Source organism: Cucurbita moschata, unplaced genomic scaffold, assembly GCF_002738365.1.
Source record: "Cucurbita moschata cultivar Rifu unplaced genomic scaffold, Cmos_1.0 Cmo_Scf00034, whole genome shotgun sequence".
NCBI lineage: Eukaryota > Viridiplantae > Streptophyta > Magnoliopsida > Cucurbitales > Cucurbitaceae > Cucurbita > Cucurbita moschata.
Window position 1 is genome coordinate 1947663 of NW_019268550.1, and position 22952 is coordinate 1970614.

General features: G+C 36.9%; 4 protein-coding genes across 4 annotated transcripts in view; 3 read left to right on the forward strand and 1 right to left on the reverse strand.

Moving 5' to 3' along the window:
- Positions 1-7608, reverse strand: part of LOC111430623 (ATP-dependent DNA helicase Q-like 4A) — a 13873-nt gene extending 6265 nt beyond the window's left edge. The window contains exons 1-14 of the mRNA XM_023066941.1: positions 7147-7608; positions 6922-6982; positions 6669-6842; positions 6275-6332; positions 4368-4778; positions 3856-4020; positions 3645-3775; positions 3030-3405; positions 2816-2947; positions 2501-2587; positions 2263-2390; positions 1628-1748; positions 1288-1439; positions 601-736 (exon numbers count right to left, since the gene is read on the reverse strand). Coding sequence (XP_022922709.1) covers positions 601-736; positions 1288-1439; positions 1628-1748; positions 2263-2390; positions 2501-2587; positions 2816-2947; positions 3030-3405; positions 3645-3775; positions 3856-4020; positions 4368-4778; positions 6275-6332; positions 6669-6842; positions 6922-6932 — 2082 coding nt within the window. The 5' untranslated portion in view covers positions 6933-6982; positions 7147-7608. The remainder of the gene's footprint in view (positions 1-600; positions 737-1287; positions 1440-1627; positions 1749-2262; positions 2391-2500; positions 2588-2815; positions 2948-3029; positions 3406-3644; positions 3776-3855; positions 4021-4367; positions 4779-6274; positions 6333-6668; positions 6843-6921; positions 6983-7146) is intronic.
- A 1242-nt stretch (positions 7609-8850) lies between these two features.
- LOC111430626 (transmembrane 9 superfamily member 1-like) lies at positions 8851-14685 on the forward strand. The gene is made up of 12 exons (XM_023066945.1): positions 8851-9088; positions 10340-10532; positions 10632-10736; positions 11420-11437; positions 11536-11633; positions 11746-11898; positions 12077-12211; positions 12340-12506; positions 12744-12838; positions 13041-13414; positions 13809-14082; positions 14304-14685. The coding sequence occupies exons 1-12, from the start codon at positions 8861-8863 to the stop codon at positions 14369-14371; spliced, it is 1908 nt and encodes a 635-aa protein (XP_022922713.1). The 5' UTR covers positions 8851-8860; the 3' UTR covers positions 14372-14685.
- Positions 14686-15345: 660 nt separating this feature from the next.
- On the forward strand, positions 15346-16543 carry LOC111430632 (ferredoxin-A-like). The gene is made up of 3 exons (XM_023066955.1): positions 15346-15927; positions 16209-16240; positions 16512-16543. Exon 1 carries the CDS (start codon positions 15482-15484, stop codon positions 15923-15925), a length of 444 nt encoding a protein of 147 aa, XP_022922723.1. The 5' UTR covers positions 15346-15481; the 3' UTR covers positions 15926-15927; positions 16209-16240; positions 16512-16543.
- A 1646-nt stretch (positions 16544-18189) lies between these two features.
- On the forward strand, positions 18190-22415 carry LOC111430624 (eukaryotic translation initiation factor 3 subunit C-like). The gene is made up of 4 exons (XM_023066942.1): positions 18190-18342; positions 18539-18603; positions 18731-20533; positions 21224-22415. The coding sequence occupies exons 2-4, from the start codon at positions 18580-18582 to the stop codon at positions 22211-22213; spliced, it is 2817 nt and encodes a 938-aa protein (XP_022922710.1). The 5' UTR covers positions 18190-18342; positions 18539-18579; the 3' UTR covers positions 22214-22415.
- Positions 22416-22952: the final 537 nt, after the last annotated feature.

A 22952-nucleotide genomic window follows, 5' to 3' on the forward strand; every position in this document is an offset into this window, starting at 1 on the left:
AAAAAAAAAAAAAAAAAAAAAAAAAAAAAAAAAAAAAAAAAAAAAAAAAAAAAAAAAAAAAACTAATGCTAAAAAATACAACCTCCAAAACGAGTGAAAAGAAAAAAAAAATTATAGATTCAAGAAAAAAAAAGAAAAACACTCCATTTCAAGTCAATACCATCCAACGAAAAACCATATAAACTATTTGAAAGAGAACATCAAGAAAAACCTTTAATATAAGTTGAATCAAAACAATCTGTCCACGAGAAACTTTTGCCTTCGAGTCAACTTCATTTTTCAACTATATAGTTCGCCTTCATTGTGGGATGTTTTACTCTTTTGTGAATGGTTGTATTTATCAATGTAATTTCTTGTTTATCAATGAATAATTTTGTTTCCATTGGAAAAAGAGGGTTCAGAATTGGGGAGCCAAGAGTGTTGATTGTAGATAGTTGATTCCCATTATTCTCAATTTTATTCATGTTGACTTTCGGATTTTCATCCTCATCAAAGTTCCAGACAGGGATTGCCCTCCTAAAAATTCCACTTCTGCACGTTGTCACTGCTGCCATCCAGCTGTAGAAATTCCAGAAATATAAACAGACTGAGGAAACCAACCTGTAACCTTTCAGCAACCTTTTCACAGTCCATTCTTGAAAGACAGTAAACAATTCCACATTCATCAAAGTGGTTATCTTTGATGAACTTATCAATATCGTCCACGCATTTCTTAGTCTTTGGCATCACAGAGTACCTGCAAGAGCAGTGATCAGAGTAAATAGCATGAAAAGTATCCTTGTATTGGCTCCTACAGAAAATGCAGTCATGTTATTATAGTTTTCTAAAAGTCGGATTGAAATTGGCTACAAAAAAGATAATATTTCAAGGTTATTTTAATAACCTAAATTATTCCACTGAGTTCAATAGCCTCAGTCATCATGGATTTTAGTCGCATGAATGATTAAGCAGATTCCCTTGCGTCTATTTTATCGTTTTGATAGTGTATTCTCATGAAAAAAATGTACCACTTAAAATTTTTTTTCCCATAATCTTGTTATTTTGGTCTGTTGCTAGTTTGTTTTCTTCCTCTCTTCAATTAACTTAATTTCTTACTGAAAGAATTAATGATAATCTTAAGTTTTTACATGATAAATGTTTTATACTTCATTATACACTTAATGAACTGATCTTCAGGTACTTAATAAGTCATTCGAGAAATATTTTTTCATTTCTGATGCTACGGATAAAAAAGTTAATCAAAGATCACAGAAGCCTAACATGAGCATACATTTAATCATCACTTACCATAAATTTGGCCGATTGAAACTTTGACGGAAAATTATGCAGTTAACAAGGCCAAGAGCTTGTACAACATCTTCTTTAACACTCGCTGTTGCAGTAGCTGTTAGAGCTAATACTGGAATTTCAGGGAATTTCTGTTTCAAGATACCAAGGCCCTGTAGATGTAAAGGAGCTGCTTATCAGAACCCAGAAGACAGAAGCAGCAGCAATTGAAACTTGGTCATGTCAAATCACACCTCCCGCCTAAATGGTTGAGGGTGAGATCAAAGCTTGACCCTCACTTAGATTTTTGTGCGTGTTTTAGATAGTGGGAAAGACAAGTAGAAAGCTTTTGAGGACAAACCTGATAGTCTGGCCTAAAATCATGTCCCCACTGACTCACGCAATGCGCTTCATCAATAACAATTCTAGCAAGCAAGGAACGAGCATTCAAACTCTGCAGATGTCTCAAAAGAACATCGCTTCTGTACAAAACAATTAATTAAAAAAGAAACGAGAAGAATCAATCTCAATATCAATGACATAAATTATACCAGTAAACAATAAATGTTAAATCATTCGAAGAAAAAAAATAAACAGGGTTTTACTAATTGGGGAGAAATGTAGACAAGGAATTAACATACAGACCCAAATAACTAAGCAACCAAAATAAGAAGAAAAAAAAAATAGGCTAAAAAATCAGTTTCAGTTTCTTTACTACACTCCGACCATAATTAGGAAAGGTTTGACCGGAAAAAAGGCTTGACTACCAGCTATATCAAACACCAGACCTCCCCAAACTCTCACTATCCCCTCATGCAAGAACACAAACACCAAAACAGACCCTGACGAGTTTGGGGAGGTCTGGTGTTTGATGTAGCTGGTAGTCATTCTGTCTTATATCATCTTAACGTAATTCACTAGAAAAGATGATGTTATAAAAGGAAAAAAATAATGCATTTAAGTTATTAAGCTAAGTACACAACAGGTGATACTTACTTAGCAACTTTTTCTGGAGTGACATACAGAAGCTTGCACTTGGAGCAATCAGAACTTAGTTCTCTTAGAATCTCTTGTTGTTCACTCCACTCCATATTAGCACTTAGGTAAGCAGCCGGTATGTTTGCCTATGGTGTGATATAATTGGTTTTACAAAGAAAACACCAGATTAAGAAAATCATTATAAGGTTAAGAGGGAAAGACCAGATTAAGAAAATCATCATAAGGTTGAACTTGCCTGCAATAGATGCATGATCTGATCTTGAATAAGAGACACAAGTGGAGATATCACCAGTGTTACACCGGGACAAATCAAAGCTGGGAGCTGCGGAAACAATAATAAGTAAAAATTCCAATCATGTAACAAAAATGCCAAATTCCTAGAAATCAATGAGAAAATATTCATAGTACTGGAAAAACTTTTGCAATCGCAGACGGATGAGCTCAAAAATCAAATTGAAGGTGAATACAGATATGAATGGTGGAACTGCTTGAGTGTCAGAAAGGGAAACCTAAAGGTAATTGCTTGAGGTTTTGAGATATGTTAGTTTACCTGGTACGTTAGGCTCTTTCCCCCTCCAGTTGGCATTAAAACAAAGACGTCACACCCACTCATTGTCGCATTAATGACCTCTCTTTGATTTGGACGGAATGAGTGATTACCGAACACTTTTTTGTTATTAGCCTTAATGCATAAAAAACCAAATATAAGATAAAAGGCAATGGGCATAGAAAAAATCAGAAGCTTGATAGCCTTAAAGTATCACCTCCAATTCTTTTGTCCAAGAAAAATTCAGGCTGCTCCACTTTTTGTCATTAGAACCTTCAATGTAGTTGACATCAATCACCTTTGGGATGTATGGCTCTCTCTCCACTGGACCAGATGACATTCCAAACCTTTCATCTGGATAGGATGAACCCATAGAATTCCATGGCTCAATCCTTCTAGGCTCACTGTGTAGGTGAATGTGAGAAGTATTTAGTGTTGATTCGGTCCTGAATTCAACTCCTTGAGGTGTTTCAAAATGAAAAGTCTTTGGAGTTACTGTTGTTGCCAAAAGATGAGACCTTCGCGTTTCATCATTAACTACATCGAGAGAAATATGTTTCTCTAGCAGCTGAATTTGTTTATTTAGATGTACCCTGAAAATGAATGGAAATAATAGATTAACTTCCCATTTATGTATTGGGTATATATATAAGCACAGACAACCAAACTAGTATATAAAAAGGCAAATAAATTTACTCTACTTGTACAAAAATAGATGCAACCAAAATTCATTCTATTATTTTCTTTCAGTACTTGTTTATATAGTGCATGCAAGTTTAACTTTTTACATAAACTTATATTAATAAAACGGATTTGAAACTGGATAGTGAACCTTTCTTGCCGAAGCTTATCAATCTGCGCTGAGCTCAGGTTATTAACATTATCGAGCAGATCATTTGATACAGAGATTAGCCTATCTTTCAACTCCTGCAAATGGCATGAAGCTTCTGGGCATAGTACGATCTGTGGGTAACAATGAATCACTGAACAAATTATAGTAGCAGATAGAACGCTGGATAAAGATATAACACAACTTTATACACCTTGAAACCATGACTGCAATTTGTGCACAATTCATCTGGAAAATTAGATTCTTCTTGTCTTTTCTCAATTGTTGGAGTAATTGGTGGAAGCTTAGAAACCGACGGTTGAGGTGTGCAGACTGATTGTGATTGGTATTGTTCAACAATTTGGTCCACGTCAATATTCTGTAACCAAGAGTACTCGGTTCATGAATTTTCAAATGCAAGGAAGGTCCAACAGTGGAGCATTAGCCAGCCAGTTTAACTAGAACAAAAATGGGGATCCACAGGGCAAAACTATATACACGCACACACAAGAAAAGTTATCCCACCCATATACCAACAGTAAGTTATTTCCTATAATAGAAATTTGAATTGAGCTAACTTCAGAAATAAAAGGTCATTTCTGATTACGGATAAATGTGGTAAATCTTCCAAAAGAAAATAAGCTAGAAGTAATTCCAAACAACCAAGAAAAGTGTGTCTAAACTTGCTTTATAGAAGCAAAAAGTAATAATATTGATAAAGATTACCTCTATTATGTCATCATCCTCATCCTCCAAAAATGAGGAACATATATTTCTCTGGTTAGTGGCAAAATTGACCGAGCCATCCAACCTCTGAGAATGAGAATGATTGACCATCCACGGTTTGGCCATATTACTCCCATCGGACTCATTTTGGCCCTCCATAGCTTTAATATTACTTGATGCAGAAAGATTCGATAGGAAACTTGAAGGTTTAGTTGTATCAACACTGAATTCACTAAAATTTTTATGTACATTCTTATATTGAGAACCAGCGTTGGCATCAGACAAACTATTTGATGTAATTCTTCCACTATCAGGAGGAAGCTCAGCAAAAACACCCTTAACTTGTCTAGTTTTTCCAGGTTTTGCATAATGTCTACAAGAAATCTGGATATTTGAAAGAACATGCCAGGCCTGCAAAGAAACACAAAATAAATTTATTCGGAAAATGAGTATTCCAAGAGATGTGCTGGAGGTATACAACTCCAACTTTCCATCTCATAAAAGAAAAAGGATACTATTAGCTAGGGATGGAAATAGAACTATCATAATAATTTGCTTTTACTTTAGCAAGGTTAGGGGTATCAGATAAACGCTATCAAGAAACCTTAAGCCTAAATTCAAGAGTTCATTCATGCTCTATAGCTGACATGTTTAAGGTATATACTGGTTCTTCACCCTTATCATGCCATCTGCTAATTTCTACATCACCAGTTGTTGGGTGCTTTTAATCTTGGGATTTTCCTTAACAAGGTTAGAGATGAGAGGGAGGCCGTTAATTATAAAGATTCCTTGTGGACTTCTTCAGCAAAGTCAATCTGTAATTATGCTCTTTTTTTTTTTATCATTGCAAATTGATGGATGTTTTTTTAATCCCCTTAGTTTGAGGGAGATTACTTACCTTCTTTTGTATTTTTTTTCTTTAAAACATATTAAAGAAGAAATGGTTAAGCTTTTAGTCTTAAAACAAGTTGAACCTAACAGTTACTCAACTGAGCTACCATCTAATCTCAACATCTTGACCTGACTGCTTACTATCACCTAATGAACAGTAAGCACTAACTTGAGGACGAGTCTTTTTAAGAAACTTTATGATCAAATATAAAATGCATATTTGAAGTTATCTATAATTTTGTAACTTCTAGTAATTTTGATTTAGCTAGATATTGGGATTAGTTAGCATTTTCAATTAGTTTGGTAATTGTCCTTTATTTATTTTAATCAAAAGTTTGAGTCCTTATTTGCATGGTTTTGATTTTGTACTCCTCACTTTTGGACTGCCCCTCTTTTCTTGGGCTTTTTTAATATTCTTTCATTCATCATTGGAAGCTATTTTCCATCTTTTAAAATATGTATATTCTTACTGTTGGTTAATTGTCAGGATTAATGGTTAATGTAATATGCCCCTAACTTACATATAAAGACAAGGTGACCTGCTTGTAACAATTCTTCCAAAATTGAAAAAATAACCTATTGTCTTTCCTTACCTTCCCACTCATGTATACATTATAAAGCTAATAACTTTATTCACATAAAAATAATGGAAAATGCAGAAATAGATAAGATTAACATCAAATTATTCTTTTTTGTTTATGAACAATCAAACTTCCATTCAGAAAATTTGAAAAACTACAAGGCATAATAAAAAATAAAAAAAAGAAATGCCAACAAAAAGGCAGGCAGCCTACAAAAACAGTCTCCAATCCAACAAAATAAGACCTAACGTATAACTACAAAAAGCCAAGTCACAGACACCCAAAGAGACACGCTGGATCTAATACAGAACCAACCCTCACTCAAAGACCTCTCAACCCGTCAATTCAATTGTTTTTTTCTCCTCAAAACCTCAAATAATTTCACACACCCAGCTTGCAAATTATTTTTAGATACAATCTTTCTTGTGATTTTACCTTTTCAATCTGTGACCTTTGTATTCTTTGAGTACTCTGCATCTGATAGGCCAAATTCCTAAACACGAAAAAAAAATTAATATATTATGGAGATAATCAAACCAATGCCAAGCCAAGAGTGGAAAAATCCAATCTTCCATCAATTTGAAATTACAAGCTGTTATTCTTTCTTCGACGCAAAGTCGAGTCCGCAGCTAGCTAGCAGCCAATCCCTTGGCATGCATTCAAAGAGGAAGAGAAATACGCAATCTCAAAGACCAGTAAGTGAAACTTAGTACGGAAGGGGAGGTGGGGGATGGACATAGAGTTATCATTATTTTATGAAAATAAGGCAAATGATATAAGCAATTTCATAAAGACAGATGAAAGTTGAGCCAATTCACGGGATAGATACCCAGTATTAGTTGCTCCTGTAGTAGAAGGCTTTTGTTCTGGTAGAGAGAAGAGAAAATTTGAGCACAGAAACTTCTTTTGGCATGTGAAATCTTTATGTGCTTTCGAGTGTTCCAACCAATTCATTCTAGGACATTTGCCACCAACTTTGAGACCGTCACCTGAATTGCCTCGACTGCATACAGACCAAATGGAGTTAACCGCTAAAGACAATACGTAAATGACACATAATAAGTAAGAGCGAAGGCCGCTACTCTTCTCGCATGTATTCTTCCTCGATACTTGAATGAACTCGGATGGCTAACAATCAATGCCCTAAAACACACCAAAACACTTCGATTTCAATCTTTTTTCATACGCAACTGAAAGCAAGAAGGAAAGATAACGCATATGCTGATTAAACACTTTAATTATTACGTATCGAGCTAAACATCACAAGAAATACAGTTATTGCGCAATCCTAGAAACCACCAACTTACTTGAAGTTCGATTAATCAGTACAAACTCGAAGCAGCGCCCATTCACAAGTCCCATTGACAACAGAGAGAACGTCCAAACACGATAACGCAGAGCTTCACCTTCCAATCAATGACGCAAACATTTGCATTCAAATACGAAAACAAAACAACGATTCAGTAACTGACAACGTCCAAAATAGTCCACGAGACACTCAAACAACAGAATGAGCAAATGGCCGAAACCCTAGAGCCGATTCTTCGAACAGATGGCTGACAACGGATTGAAGATAACCGCGAAAACATGCAGGTACGGCGATCACAAGCGACTGAAACGAAGACAAAATCAAATCGGGTGTTCGCCGATGATCGGTACGTTGTAATGGATGGCTGCTGGCGGGATGGGAGCCTCAAGAGGATGTAGAAAAATGGCGGGTTGCGATGGCGGGATGATATTCCATTTTCAATTTCTTTTCAGTGACGAAATTTTTCTCTACGGCTATAGAATTAGAACAAATATTAAATTTAGGAGAAAATATTAAATATGAAACTGAAATTTAATAAATCAATTCATATTTAAATAATTTAAATATAGATGATAATTAGACACAATTTTAAGAATTTAAATACCTATTAAATGTTTTAAAAATTTTATATATCGAATAAATAAATAAATAATTATTCGTAATTGAATAGATAAATATATTTATTATTAATCTGTATACGACTAATATTTTGTTTATAAAAACTTTATTAATATTTTTAAATTTTAAACAAAAATTCAAAGATATTTTTACCATTATATAATAAACTTTGAGCAACCTGTTTTCATTTTTTTTTATTAATTTTAAAATTTACATTAATACATTTAATATTAACAAAAATAATAATAATAATAACTTTTTGTAATTTTATATATTTTAATTTACGACGGAATATAGGAACATATTGTTTCCTTGAGTGATATCTCACATCGATTGGAGAAGGAAACAAAATATTTTTTATAAGAGCGTGAAAACCCATCCCTATCAAACACATGTTTAAAATCGAGGCCGACAACGATACTTAACAGGGCAAAACAGACAATATTTATTAGCGGTGGGCTTAAATGGTTACAAATTGGATCGAAGTTAGTCATCGAACAATGCGATGCACTAGTCGAGTAGTAGGGCTAGACCATCTTCATAGTACATGCGTTTTTAAACTGTGAGTCTAACGACGATACGTGTTAAAATAGACAATATTTGCTAGTCGTGAGTTTTGACTATTACACCTTGTTTTGTTTTTCAGTCGTTGCAATCTTTTTATTTATTAGTTTTTTTATTTTATTTTTTCATAAATATAAAAAATTGAAATAGACAATGAGTCATCTCATTTACGAGCATGTCTACATAAATATATAATAAATTTCAACATTCAAAGGAAGAATTATTCAAAGTTCCTCGAGATAAAATACGATTAATTAAAAATATTTTGAAAATACCTTAAAGTAATTTTAAAAGGTTGATTAATATTTAATTATACCCATAAACTTATTTAAAAAGTTTATAAAAATAATAACAAAAATAGTTTTGAACTTTTAAAAATAACGTTCTATCTCAATTTAAATATTGTTATTAAAAGAATTTTAATTTATTTTTTATTTTTAAATATAAGATGGCCCGATTCCGGAAAGCCAGGCCCAATTAGAAAGTAAACCGTCGGTCTGATTGGGCCGAGGTGGCCCACTTCGTCCTCCATGGTCGAGCAAAATGCAGAAATCGGAGTTCTTAAACGCATCGCCTTGAAAAATCGAAGAAATCCAGGCAGTGGAAAAAGGAGGCCATCTCGACCGCCCAATTCAGTTCGAGTTTCGCCGGTGATCGCCATGTCCTCCACCGTCCGATCCACCTGCGTCGCCATCTTCTTTGCCTCCTTCCTCATTACCTCACTCTCGACAGTCCTCGCCTCGGAGTCTGATCACAAGGTACAACTTTCGTTCTTCTTGATCTCTCCATTTCCCTCTCGAGCTCGTAGGATTTTCGAAATGGCGATGCTAAAAAGTCTACGCGGGAATTTTTTGGGTTTGTAGTGAATCTATTAGTCACCGACTTGTCAGATCTTGCTACCTTCATTTGGATTGAATCAGATCTGCAGAATACCACGTTTTGTAGCTTTGGGATTTGGCTCAGTGGATGTAGAAATTGTTATTTTAGGTTTGGGATGCTCGGGGATGAGATTGGGGAGGGGGGTTTTGGATACCATGTCCAAGTATTATTTTCTGAAGCTAAACAATTTCATGAATTTCGTTGGATGCTCGTTTCAGTGGAGTGTGGACGATGCAAAGGGTTATTAGATTTCAATCTCATCTGGGGCTGTGCGTATGCTATATTTTTCGTCTCGACAGTCTTTCATGTCCAGGACATATGACGTGAAACAGAATGGGGACTTATGAGAGATCTGGGGTGTTTCACTATATTTTATGCTCGTAGTGACCCGGAATGTTATTTGACTCTCAATTGTTCTATTTCGCTTGGATAATTAAGTTCATAATTGTAGTACTAGAGTTACCTTTTGAATCTTGTATGACCAGAAGAAATATCTCGATGTAAATTAAATGTCTCTAGCTGATGCCGATCGCATACGAGCCATTGAAATTAAATCTGGACGGAAGGCTGCCAATCCGGCTTATTGAGGCATGACCTAAGTGCTTTGACTTCGACGAATAGGAAAACTACCAGTGTGTTTCTTGCTTATTGTCGTATGCGTGCGTACATTAGCAATATTGTTCTATGGAGAGTGTCAACCCAGTATTGTACATGAGAATTTGCATGGTATCTGGCTATCAGCCTCCAGAAAGATTCATTGCTCTATCAGCTTGGATATCTTTTGTGATATTAACCATCTTGTGTTATTTTTGCAGTCACGTTGGTGCATTGTTGCAGCCATGGTTACTGTAGTTTTGAATCGATAAAAGATGTTGCCTTTATATATACTTCAATAATCAGTTGTAGCTATTTTAGAGTTTTAATCTGAAATGGCCTACCGCTTGTGGTAACTTATTTAGGTCAAATTTTCAACGGTGGTATGATTGTTGTCACACCATCATTGTATCTTCTTTATTTGTTATCATATGCTGTTTTTCTTCTTTTTTTCTCCTCCCACTTTTCACTGAGATATTATTTTTGCGTTAAGCTCATCCTTCCATGGCTCCACCATTTTCTATTTTTCATTGTAGTATCAACCAGACGAGTCAGTAACCCTATGGGTGAATAAAGTTGGTCCGTACAACAACCCACAAGAAACATATAATTATTACAGCCTTCCATTCTGTCATCCATCTGGCCATTCTGCTCACAAATGGGGTGGTCTTGGTGAGGTCCTTGGAGGAAACGAACTTATTGACAGTCAAATTGAGATTAAGTTCCAAAGTATGTCAACTTCTCTCCGTATTTGAAGATTGAATTGAGATCTTGCACTGATCATGGACGAACTGTTGGCATTACTAAACTTTTTTTTTTCTTTTGCAGAAAATGTGGAGAGGACTACTATTTGTCAACTGGAGCTTGATGAACCACATGTTAAGCAGTTTAAGGATGCAATTGAGAATGGTTACTGGTTTGAGTTCTTCATGGGTATGTTTTACCCAGTGTTCTTGTGCTAACAACCTAGAACTGTTGGCTCAAATATAGTGATACAAAGCTGATGAAATACTTCTAACTAGGAACAAAAACTTGGAATTCTGTAAACAGATTGTTGCTAGAAGATTTAAAGGTCTATATAATATAGAAACTTTGACATAATTATCTAAAACAATGGCTATTGATAAAATCTTATTAGAATTTCATAAAGTTATATGATATTTAGTTAATTTTAAGACTAACCTTCTAGGACCGCAGTACTCCAACCATGCATGAAGACATTAGAACTGTTTTGATCACTTACTTAATGTTCATGTTAATCTTGATTGGAAAAAGAACTTGCATAATTTATATGCTTGTCTTCTTCCTTTTTTTTTTGTTTTTGTTTAATCGTATGACCTGTAAATCTCAAGGCAAGGCTATTGCATTGTCAACTTCAAATCTGTAATTAAATATTCGACATGTGCTCTTATATTTATGAGTTTCTCTCTCTGATTTTTGTACACAACAATTCTTAATCGAAGTGTAAAAACAGAAAAATTGACATTCAGTTTTTTCAGATTATCAATTTTTTTTTTTCCTATTTGTCATATGAATAATTATCGATGGACCTACTCATCCATACTTTCTTCTTCTGATGTTTCATTTCATGATGCTGGATGGGGAATAAACTTCAGATGATTTGCCTCTGTGGGGTAAGTGCTTTATCTTATTATATTTTAGTTTGATATCTTGAATAATGAACAATTTGTTGGTCCTGATTGATGCTTTATTGCTTCCATTTTCATTTTAGGCTTTGTTGGTGAGTTGCATCCTGAAAAGAATAGCAATAATGTTAAGCATGTCCTTTACACTCATAAGAATATCATCATCAAATATAATAAAGATCAGGTTTTGCTTCTCATCTAATGATTTGCATGGTTTTATTTATTTATTATTTTATTTTTGGGGGTTTGGCATTCAATATAGATATAATTTAACAACTAAGTTGTGGTTCTTATAGATTATTCACGTGAATCTCACTCAAGAAAACTTAAGGCCATTGGAAGTTGGAAAGACATTGGACTTGACCTATGCTGTGAAGTGGATTTCTACTAATGTTACTTTCGCTCGACGATTTGATATTTATTTGGATTACCCATTCTTTGAGCATCAGGTAACGGATGATCCTCCCTCCCCCTTATTGTGGTGTTTTCATATCTTTGCTTTATAACTTGAGATGCTTTCTTCTATTTAACTTAGTTAAATTCTTTAACTTCTTGTGGTATCTTAATTCCATATCTGTGTTCACATACCATATCAAGATATTTATCTGGCATCTGACAACTTTGCAGATTCATTGGTTCTCCATTTTCAATTCATTCATGATGGTTATTTTCCTCACTGGCTTGGTCTCTATGATATTGATGCGGACTCTTAGAAATGACTATGCTAAATATGCTCGTGAAGATGATGATCTGGAAACCCTGGTTACTTTCTTCCCTATTATATGTTATGCCATTTTAAGTTTTAATTTTATCTTGAATAAACTTCAACCGTCATTTTTCCCTACTTTGTCACATTATGTTTTTTCCTCTCCTTTTATCTTCTTTTTCAGGAGCGAGACGTTAGCGAAGAGTCTGGCTGGAAACTTGTGCATGGGGATGTCTTTCGGCCTCCTCGTAATTTAGTACTTCTCTCAGCTGTTGTTGGCACAGGTGCTCAGCTTGCATTGCTTGTTCTCCTTGTCATCATACTGGCAATTGTTGGAATGTTGTATGTCGGGTAAGTTGGGAAATCTAACATTTGTATGGAAGTGTTGTCTATGTCATTTTAAATTAAAGTGCCGTATAAGCAAACAAATTCAGTAAGCTTTTCGTGGTGTAATTAAATTTGTGTCGATAAGAATGACTTTCAATGGCAGTTGATTCATGCCACATGAACAGGCTGCTTATGAGCTCATTGTTTAACTACTAAAATGAAAATTGCATGTGACGCTTTTGTTGTTTTTTCTATATACAGGAGAGGAGCAATTGTCACAACTTTCATAGTGTGCTATGCTCTTACGTCATCCATTTCTGGTTATGTTAGTGCTGGGATGTACTCACGCAATGGGGGTGAGTATTTTTTATTAGTTTAGTGACTCCACTTTTTTATTTATTCACTTTAGGCTTTAGCGTGCAATATTGATTGGTAAAACTACCTGACGTATTTCTTTGAGGCTGTAATACCAGTACTTTCTAAAGATCTCTTACGGCGGATTTGGCACTTGGGTGCTTAATTCTTTGGTCCTTTATAACGTTGTTGTTATCATGACAGGTAAAAACTGGATAAAATCAATGATCTTCACAGCATCTCTATTTCCATTTTTGTGCTTTGGAATTGGGTTCATCTTGAACACTATCGCTATATTCTATGGGTCTCTAGCAGCCATTCCTTTTGGTACGATGGTTGTGGTCTTTGTTATTTGGGCTTTCATTTCTTTTCCTTTGGCTCTTCTTGGTACGGTTATTGGACGAAACTGGAGTGGCGCCCCTAACAATCCATGTCGTGTGAAGACTATTCCTCGTCCTATCCCTGAGAAGAAATGGTACCTCACACCATCAGTAGTCTCCATGATGGGAGGATTGCTGCCTTTTGGTAGTATTTTCATAGAGATGTATTTCGTCTTCACATCCTTCTGGAACTACAAGGTAACCTTACAACTCTATTTGGTTACTGGTTAAAGCACTTTGTGGGATGAGCCTGAGATGCAATTACATACCTGTTTCAAGTTTTAAAATCAGTACAGGGAATTTCTAGAACAATGTAATTATTAACTCAAACAGGAAACATTAAACCACTTCAATCTGTATTTATGCATATGAAAGATTTCACTACCTTCACCAGTTTTTCTTGTTCTCAACTTATTGCTCCTGCACATCCTTAAATTGGCAGTATATGAAAAAAAAAAATCCATGAAATTAATGGCTTTTTGTTTGGAGATGAAATTTTGGTTGCTAAAGAAGTGCTAGGATGTGTTGGCAGTACTGAAATATGGCACAGGAACTTGCTAGCTGAGCCTATAACTTGTCCCCTCTTCCACAGGTGTACTATGTATATGGATTCATGCTGCTGGTTTTTCTTATTCTCATCATTGTTACTGTCTGCGTGACCATTGTGGGAGCATATTTCTTGCTGAATGCCGAGAACTATCACTGGCAGTGGACGTCCTTTTTCTCTGCTGCTTCAACTGCTGTATATGTGTACTTCTACTCGATATACTACTATTATGTGAAGACCAAGATGTCCGGCTTTTTCCAAACCAGCTTTTATTTTGGATACACCTTGATGTTCTGCCTTGGGTTGGGAATTCTCTGCGGTGAGTTTTACAATTTTATTGACATCTTCAAGCTTGTACATAGTGTTTTCTTGTGCTTACTTGTAAAGTGGCATCTTCTTCAACACTTGAACATGAAGAAAGTTGTTTCTCTCTGAGTTCTGTCTGTGAGCAAGTGCCAATGCTCATCTAAGAGCCTAATTTCTTGCTATTCTGTTCCTGTTTCTTCTCTTATTCCTGTCAATACAATTCGACCTGTGCAGGAGCTGTTGGTTACCTGGGTTCCAATTTGTTCGTACGGAGGATCTACAGAAATATCAAATGTGATTAGGGGTATTTTGGAAGCGAAAGACCTACGCTACCTTAAAGCATTTTGATAATGGAAGCCATTTCTTGAAGCTTGTTGACACATATTGGATGGACGTTTAGCCACGCAGTAATACCTGTAGAAATTAAAGATTTTGAGATGGGGACATGCTCTTAGCCCCGAGATATGCTCTTTTTGGTAACGATGCGTTTTCCCCAGGCTGTAATTGAATATCTTGATTTAGAATTTGAGAGATTGTTTTTCATTATGTAGAAAAATTGACAAAATTGTTAGACCCATGTCATTTTTATAATATTTTTGTCTTCACACATCAGAAAGCAATGACCATTGTCTATCTCTATCTTATGGTTTTATCATACAACTGCTGCATGCCTGTTTGATATTACAGTTGAAGGATTGGTATTCAGGAATTACTGATGGGGAGTAAGAATGAGTTTGGGATGATTTTGAAGGGGGAAAGCTATCCGTTCCTTGTTCTAGAATGAGTTGGAGTTCTAGAATGAGATTCCGACACGATACTTTTTGAAATTTTGAAAAGAGTTACTTTTTGGAGAGCACAGTACGATGAAAGTTGTAAATTGTGTTCGGGAGAGAGTTATTGTCTATCGTTGGTCTTTATGGTAGAATCAGTCAAGGGGCTTGAGAGGCGGTGGTTTATCCTGTGGTGGATGTCAATGGTTCGAGTTTGCTTATCACCAACTCGTGAACTTAGCCGGTACAAAACTATATGATAGCACTCCATTTTTTCGATTTGGTATTTATCATTCATGGATGTTGATAAGATCCTTCCGTTCATTCTGTGGGTGGGTAGGAAATAGAGTGAGGGAGGATCGGTAGGAAATAGAGTGAGGGAGGATCGTGTGGCAGCCATGGCCTCTCATTCCAAGGAACGTGTGGCAGCCACAACCTCTCATTCCATTCCCATGGCTGATGATAAAAGGATAGCATTATTAACTGTAGCCTTTCATGTTAAGCGTGTATCTTTTGGTTGAAGGCCCTTATCTGCATACTGGCCATCTCTTTAATAACCCAACTCCACCCCACTGCCCATTCCTCATCTCCTCAACCTCCTTTCACCTTTGAACCCTGTGGCAGCAGCAGTAGACCAGCAAAATGGCCAGTGCACCAGTACTTTCCGGCGCTACAATCAACACCATCCTCCTCCAGAAGCAGCCAGCAACTAGCCTACGATCGGTGTCGAACTTCGGCCAGGGTCTTTTCGGGCTGAAGGACAGCACCCTTGGTGGGCGATTGGTTGCCAAGGCAGTGTACAGTGTGAAGCTACTCACCCCAGAAGGAGAGAAGGAGTTCATGTGCCCGGACGACGTATACATCCTCGATCAGGCCGAGGAAATAGGAATCGACCTTCCATATTCATGCCGTGCAGGGTCTTGCTCTTCTTGCGCAGGGAAAGTAGTGGGAGGGCAGGTGGAACAGTCGGACGGCAGCTACCTTGACGACGACCAGATTGAAGATGGTTGGGTTCTAACTTGTGTTGCATACCCTCAATCTAATGTTGTCATTCAGACCCACAAGGAGGAAGAGCTTGTTAGTTAGTTAAATCTATTCTCCTTGCTCTTTCCTCTCTATCTCCAATAATCTTCTCTCTATCAATGTGGGTTGATATATTCGTAAATGGGAGAGTTCGGCATCGATATTAAGGCTAAATCGACGTATCTTCTATCTTTTATATACTTATGAAAAAAGTTATCTTGGATCATTCTACTAAATACAAATTTCATTACCAATATCTATAGCTTAGTGAAATATCTATCGATATTTTAATTCTTGTTTCACGAGTCTTGTTTGTTTCTATTGATATTTTAATTCCAGTTTCATGAGTTTTATTCGTTCTTTTGGTATTTTAATCATCTATTTGTAATGACCGAGATCACATCATAGCATAAAATCATTCAGTATCATGACGCTCAATATTTAAAGCTAATCACATTAAATATATCACAAAAATGTTCATTCATCTCTCATCCTATGCAAGGTGTACCGACAGTGATGAAGCATCAGTGATTGGACTGTGGAACATGTCAAGCCTACTTCATAGGCTAGTCTACAAAATCTATGACCTAGAGTTCTGATACCATTTGTAACGGCCAATATCTGCTAGCGGTGGATCTAGGTCGTTACACTATTAATCTTCAACTAAATAAAACTTAACTATTACACCTTTCGTTTTACTGGTAGTATATCCTTTCTATTGGTTCACGAGCTTCACGAAAGAAAAAAATGTAGGAGGTTCAAATCTCGTGAATTCAAACTTAAGAAGACTCATCCAATTCAACCCTCTACGTTTCATTCTAAACCACAACGAAAAAAAAAACGTGCACACTTATCCTAACTTTTTGGTTGTACCATACCAACTTTTTTTTTTTTTTTTTATCTTTAACTAATTACGATAATAATTTTAAAATAATGATATGTTTGGTCATTGAAATTAAAATTACGAAAATAATTCTAAAATAATGATGTGTTTGGTCATTGAAATTAAAATTACGAATATAATTCTAAAATAATGATATGTTTGGTCTACACTCACATTCTCTCTTTTCAACCTCTTAATCCCATTTGATCCCATCACCACCACACAAAAAGAAAATAGCAGCACCACGTTGAGCCCAGTGCCTAATACGGGTTGGTTGGGGCTGCAAAATATGGCAGTCGGTGTGAGATCTCATGTCAATTAGAGAGGGAAACGAGTGCCAGCGAAGACGCTGAGTCCCGAAGGGGGGTGAATTATGGGAGCATTCTTTATAAGGGAGTGAAAACCTCTCGCTAGTAGATGCATTTTAAAACCTCGAGGGAAAGTTTAAAAGGTAAAACCCAAAAAGAACAATATTTGTTAGTGGTGGATTTGAACTATTACGACCGAGGCGAGCAAATGTGTCGATGGGGATGTACAAGGTGAATGAATGAATGAATGAATTTCATCTCGCTAGTCACTCATTTGGGTTCATTTTCACCTCTTTTCAAGAGCTAAGACATGGAAGTAAGCATATGATATTGAATTTAGCTTAAAGCCGATTATAGACTTAAATACTCTCGAAGCCTTCAATGATGTCTCGGTTGTTGTTTGAACTTCTAACAATTTGCCCGATAATACATGTTTTAATCAAATGGGGTTATAGTTAGGTTAACGTACATTATACACGTTTTTAATTCTGGGACTTTTGTGTATGTCTTTATGCGTGTGACACTGATAAACTCTTAATACTAGAATATAATTTATGCTCGAGAATGATGGTTATCTCCATCTCGAACCTCTTATCACCCGAAATTCAAATATCAACTTTATTCTCTCTTGTTCAAGTTACCACATCGATTGCGAGATCTCACATCGGTTGGAAAGAAAACGAAACATTCTTTATAACGGTGTGGAAACCTCTCTACCAGACGTGTTTTAAAATCGTTGAGAGAAAACATGAAAGGAAAAGTCCAAAAAGAACAATATTTACTAGCGGTGGGCTTGAACGGTTACGAAAACAGGACTCCAAAAGAAAAAGAGTCGAGCCTTGATTAAGGGGAGACGTACTTTGTTCGAGGGGAGGTGTTGGATGATGAAAGTCCCACATCGGCTAATTTAGGGAACGATCATGAGCTTATAATTAAATAATACTCTTTCCATTAGTATGAGGTATGTCGGGACAGCCCAAAACAAAGTCATAAGAGCTTGACACTCTCGTACAATTGTCGAGAGTTGGAAAAAAAAAAAAAGTTTTATGGGCCGGCCCAAATGAAAGTGGCATAATTGAAAATAACATGAAACTCCCTGTTTAAAAAAGTAAAAAGATAAAAAGAAAAAAAAGAAAACCCTAATCGGCATATTACCCTCTCTTCCTCTGCGAGTTTGCAGAATCTATTCCCCACTTTCGGGCTCTCTTTTATCTTGCCGCCGCTCGTCTCTACCGCCAATCCGTCGCTTTGGTTTACTCTAATTCGTAGCTTGCGAAAGAGCTCCAGAGGTATGTTTATGCCTGTTTCTTCGATTTCTCCGTCGTTTATTCTGCAGTTGTCCCGTTATAATTCGTACGATTTTACTCCTTTCGTTTTTTATGCTTGTTTCATTGGTTTGTGCGTTGGTTGCCTTTTCTTTTCATTCTAGGAATTTGTGTTTTGAATTGCGTATGCGTTAACGTTTTTTCTTTTTTTACAATTCAGTTTTTTAGATCCGTGTTCTGTGATCAACTTTGAGAGAGAGAATGGCTTCTCGTTTCTGGACACAGGTATTGCTTTCAATCTAGCGTTCAATCTGATTTTAGTGGAATTAGGGAGACAATTTTATCGTTTTATCCGACTCATAATGTGGTTTTGTAATTCATTATAATTCTTTGTTTATGATTTTTTAAACAGGGTGGTGGCAGTGGTTCTGACTCTGAAGCGGAGGAGAGTGACTATGATGAAGAGAATGACGATATTCAGGTTGATCTTGGGTCTCAGCAGAACAGAAGCAGATATCTGCAAGGGAATGCCAGTGACAGTGAAGATTCTGAGGACAAGAAGCGTACTGTCAGGTCGGCTAAAGATAAGCGTTTTGAGGAGATGTCTGCCACTGTCGATCAAATGAAAAATGCAATGAAGATCAATGACTGGGTAAGCCTGCAGGAGAATTTTGATAAGATCAATAAGCAGCTTGAGAAAGTCATGCGTGTTACTGAGTCTGAGAAGGTGCCGACTCTTTATATTAAAGCACTTGTGATGCTAGAGGACTTTCTAAATCAAGCCATGGCCAATAAGGAAGCGAAGAAAAAAATGAGTACTAGCAATGCTAAGGCCTTGAACTCAATGAAACAGAAGCTAAAGAAGAACAATAAGCAATATGAAGAGGTAATTACCAAGTATAGGGAAAATCCTGAGGTTGAAGAAGAAGAAAAGGACGAAGAGTTGGAGACAGAGGAGGAGGAAGATTCTGATTCTGAAATTGAGGATCCTTCTAAAATCATGTCAGGTACAGAAGATGAAGAGGATGAGGAAGAAGGCCCAGATGATGATCCAACGGGTCCCTGGCAGAAGAAGTTGAGCAAAAAAGATAAGCTCATGGATAAGCAATTTATGAAGGATCCTAGTGAGATCACATGGGACACTGTGAACAAGAAATTTAAGGAAGTTGTGGCTGCTCGGGGTAGGAAGGGAACTGGAAGATTTGAGCAGGTTGAGCAGCTTACATTCTTAACAAAAGTTGCTAAGACCCCTGCACAAAAGCTTGAGATTTTGTTCAGTGTTATATCTGCTCAATTTGATGTTAATCCAGGTCTCAGTGGGCACATGCCTATCAGTGTGTGGAAGAAGTGTGTGCAAAACATGCTTTCCATAGTTGATATTCTTGTGCAGAATTCTAACATCGTTGTGGATGATATGGTCGAACCTGATGAGAATGAAAGCCAGAAGCCAGCAGACTACAAGGGAACTATTCGTGTTTGGGGTAACCTGGTTGCTTTTGTTGAGAAGATTGAAACTGAGTTTTTTAAGAGTTTGCAGTGTATTGATCCACATACACGTGAGTATGTTGAAAGACTCAGAGATGAGCCAATGTTCATGGTTCTTGCTCAGAATGTCCAAGAATATTTGGAACGAGTTGGGGATTACAAAGCAGCTTCCAAAGTTGCCCTGAGGCGTGTTGAGCAGATCTATTACAAACCACAAGAGGTTTATGATGCCATGAGAAAGCTTGCAGAACTGTCTGAAGATGGAGATAGTGGAGATGCGAGTGAGGAGGCTAAAGTGGTAGAAGAGAGTAGGGGCCCTGCTGCATTTGTTGTCACTCCAGAGGTTGTACCTCGTAAGCCCACCTTTCCGGAGAGTAGTAGGGCTTTTATGGACATTCTGGTGACCCTCATATACCAATATGGAGATGAGCGCACTAAAGCACGAGCTATGCTATGCGATATTTATCAACATGCTCTCTTGGATGAATTTTATATTTCTCGTGACTTATTACTGATGAGTCACTTACAGGATAGTATCCAACACTTGGACATTTCAACACAGATCCTTTTCAACAGGGCAATGGCTCAACTTGGTTTATGTGGATTTCGGGTAGGCCTGATTAATGAAGGACATGGCTGCCTTTCAGAATTATATTCTGGTGGAAGGGTGAAGGAATTGCTTGCACAAGGTGTCTCACAAAGCCGATATCATGAAAAGACTCCAGAACAGGTACCTGCGTCCAAACCATTTCCTTGATTCTATCTTAAACAAACGCATTGATGCATCTGTGGTGTATATGATGTTCAAATGCTTGTGCTTCAAGTAGAATATGTTTGTTTATATTCTTTTACTAAGAAATGAAATTTATTACAGGATGGTATCTACTAATGCATTCCACTTTGTAGAAGCTTGTATAATACATTTGTCCTGCTTTATAGACATCACATTTATGGATTTCATGTATTTGTTGTGTACCCAATTCTGTTTGTTTTGTGGCATAAAAATCTGTGATACCTAGGTGGCTTATGGATTAGTTGTGGCCTCTCTGCTTCTTATGTTCTAGATTAAATGTGTTAGAATTTTCAGTTGGGTAAAATGCAATTTTCCCCCTACACTTGGGAGGTTAGCCAGGTTTATCCTTAACGATTCTAGCCTTAATATCGGACTTGACGACTTGTATGCTAACTGTAAATGTGAAATAAGCGAGCTGATGTGCATTTGGCTAGATAAAATGTTCTCTTGTTAGTGAACGAAAATGAATGGAGAGTTCGATATGTTTTAGAGGATCATTTGTAGGACAAATTGTAAGTGTTTGCTTCCAACTGTTAGAGCTTCCAACTGTTTGCTTCCAACTATTATAATTGAGCACTTCTGTTTTACTAATTTGTTCACTTATTTATTTTCTCGAACCAATATCAGGAAAGACTTGAAAGAAGAAGACAGATGCCATACCACATGCACATTAATCTTGAGCTCCTTGAGGCTGTGCATTTAATATGTGCAATGCTGCTGGAAGTACCCAACATGGCAGGCAATGTTCATGATGCAAAGCGCAAGGTTATTAGTAAGAACTTTAGACGCTTACTTGAGGTGAGTGAGCGACAAACTTTTACTGGTCCTCCCGAGAATGTCAGAGATCATGTAATGGCTGCAACCCGTGCCCTTCGTAAGGGCGACTTCCAGAAGGCTTTTGATGTCATTGCATCTCTAGATGTATGGAAACTACTAAGGAATCGCGAAGAAGTTCTTGAAATGGTTAAGGGAAAGATCAAGGAGGAGGCTCTGAGGACTTACCTTCTCACGTACTCTTCGTCTTATGATTCTCTGAGTTCAGAACAACTCACCCGAATGTTCGACCTCGCAGAGGGTCAAACACACAGTATTGTGAGCAAGATGATGATCAATGAGGAGCTCCATGCAAGTTGGGATCAGCCAAGTGGGTGCGTCATCTTCCACGACGTTACACACACCCGGTTACAGGGCCTGGCATTCCAATTGGCAGATAAGTTGTCAATCCTTGCTGAAACCAATGAGAGGGCAGTTGAGGCAAGAATAGGTGGAGGATTAGATTTGCCCATGAGGCGAAGAGACAACCAAGAATATGCTGCTGGAGGAGCAGCAGGTGGGAATAACAGGTGGCCAGATAACATGTCTTATAATCAAGGAAGGCAAGGCGGTATTAGTTCGCGTGCAGGATATGGAGGGCGAGGCCAAGGTGGGGGCGGTGGATATTCTAGAGACCGGACGGGTCAGTCCCGAGGAGGGAACGCTGGATACCAAAGCACCCGTTATCAAGATGCTGCTGCATATGGATCGGGGAGGACCGCTTATCAGTCTGGGTCGGTCCGAGGATCCCAGATGGATACTTCAGCTCGGATGGTCAGTCTGAACAAAGGGGTTCATGCTTAAGCAGAAACATTCAGAGTGTTAATTGCTGTGTGAGGATCGAACTTTGCCAGTAACTTTCAATTTAATAGCTTATTGTCTGTTTATGAACTGAGATCCTATTTATCAACGTTTCCCAAGGAGATTTTGTATCCCTTTTTTTGTTGTTATTAAACCTGATGAGTATATTTGGGCGTTGTTTCTAATGAGCTTCTATTTTGAACTATTTGCACTCTTCGGTTCTCTCCGCCGAAGTGTATTTTAACCATTTGGTTGTTTTTTCATAACTATATTGATTTTTGTTTTTAAGTTATTGATTTTAGTTTTTGTATTAAAACAAAGGGTAGGATACGCATTGAGTTTCTAATAGTAGATCCAAAAGTGTTTGTGATTGTTTCAGAAGAAATGAAACAAAAGATATGAGTTTCTAATAGTAGATCCAAAAGTGTTCGTGATTGTTCTAGAAGAAATGAAACAAAAAGATACGGTAAAGCTAGGACAGTTATTCAGTTATTGTATGAGGTCTACCCAATGCTAGATGTAGAGACGCATAATAGATTGATATGAAGATCATGAGCTGTCCTGTAATAAAATCTGTTGGTGCTGATATTTTCTTCTCAGTTCCTGGTTCCTTCTTCCATAACCCGAACTCGGAGAAGGAAGAGATAAGAAGGCCATACAGAGAATGTGGTCAGAAATCCATAATAGAGTCCGACCACAACGAACATATATTTTTTTTTTCTATATTATATTTATTTTCAAA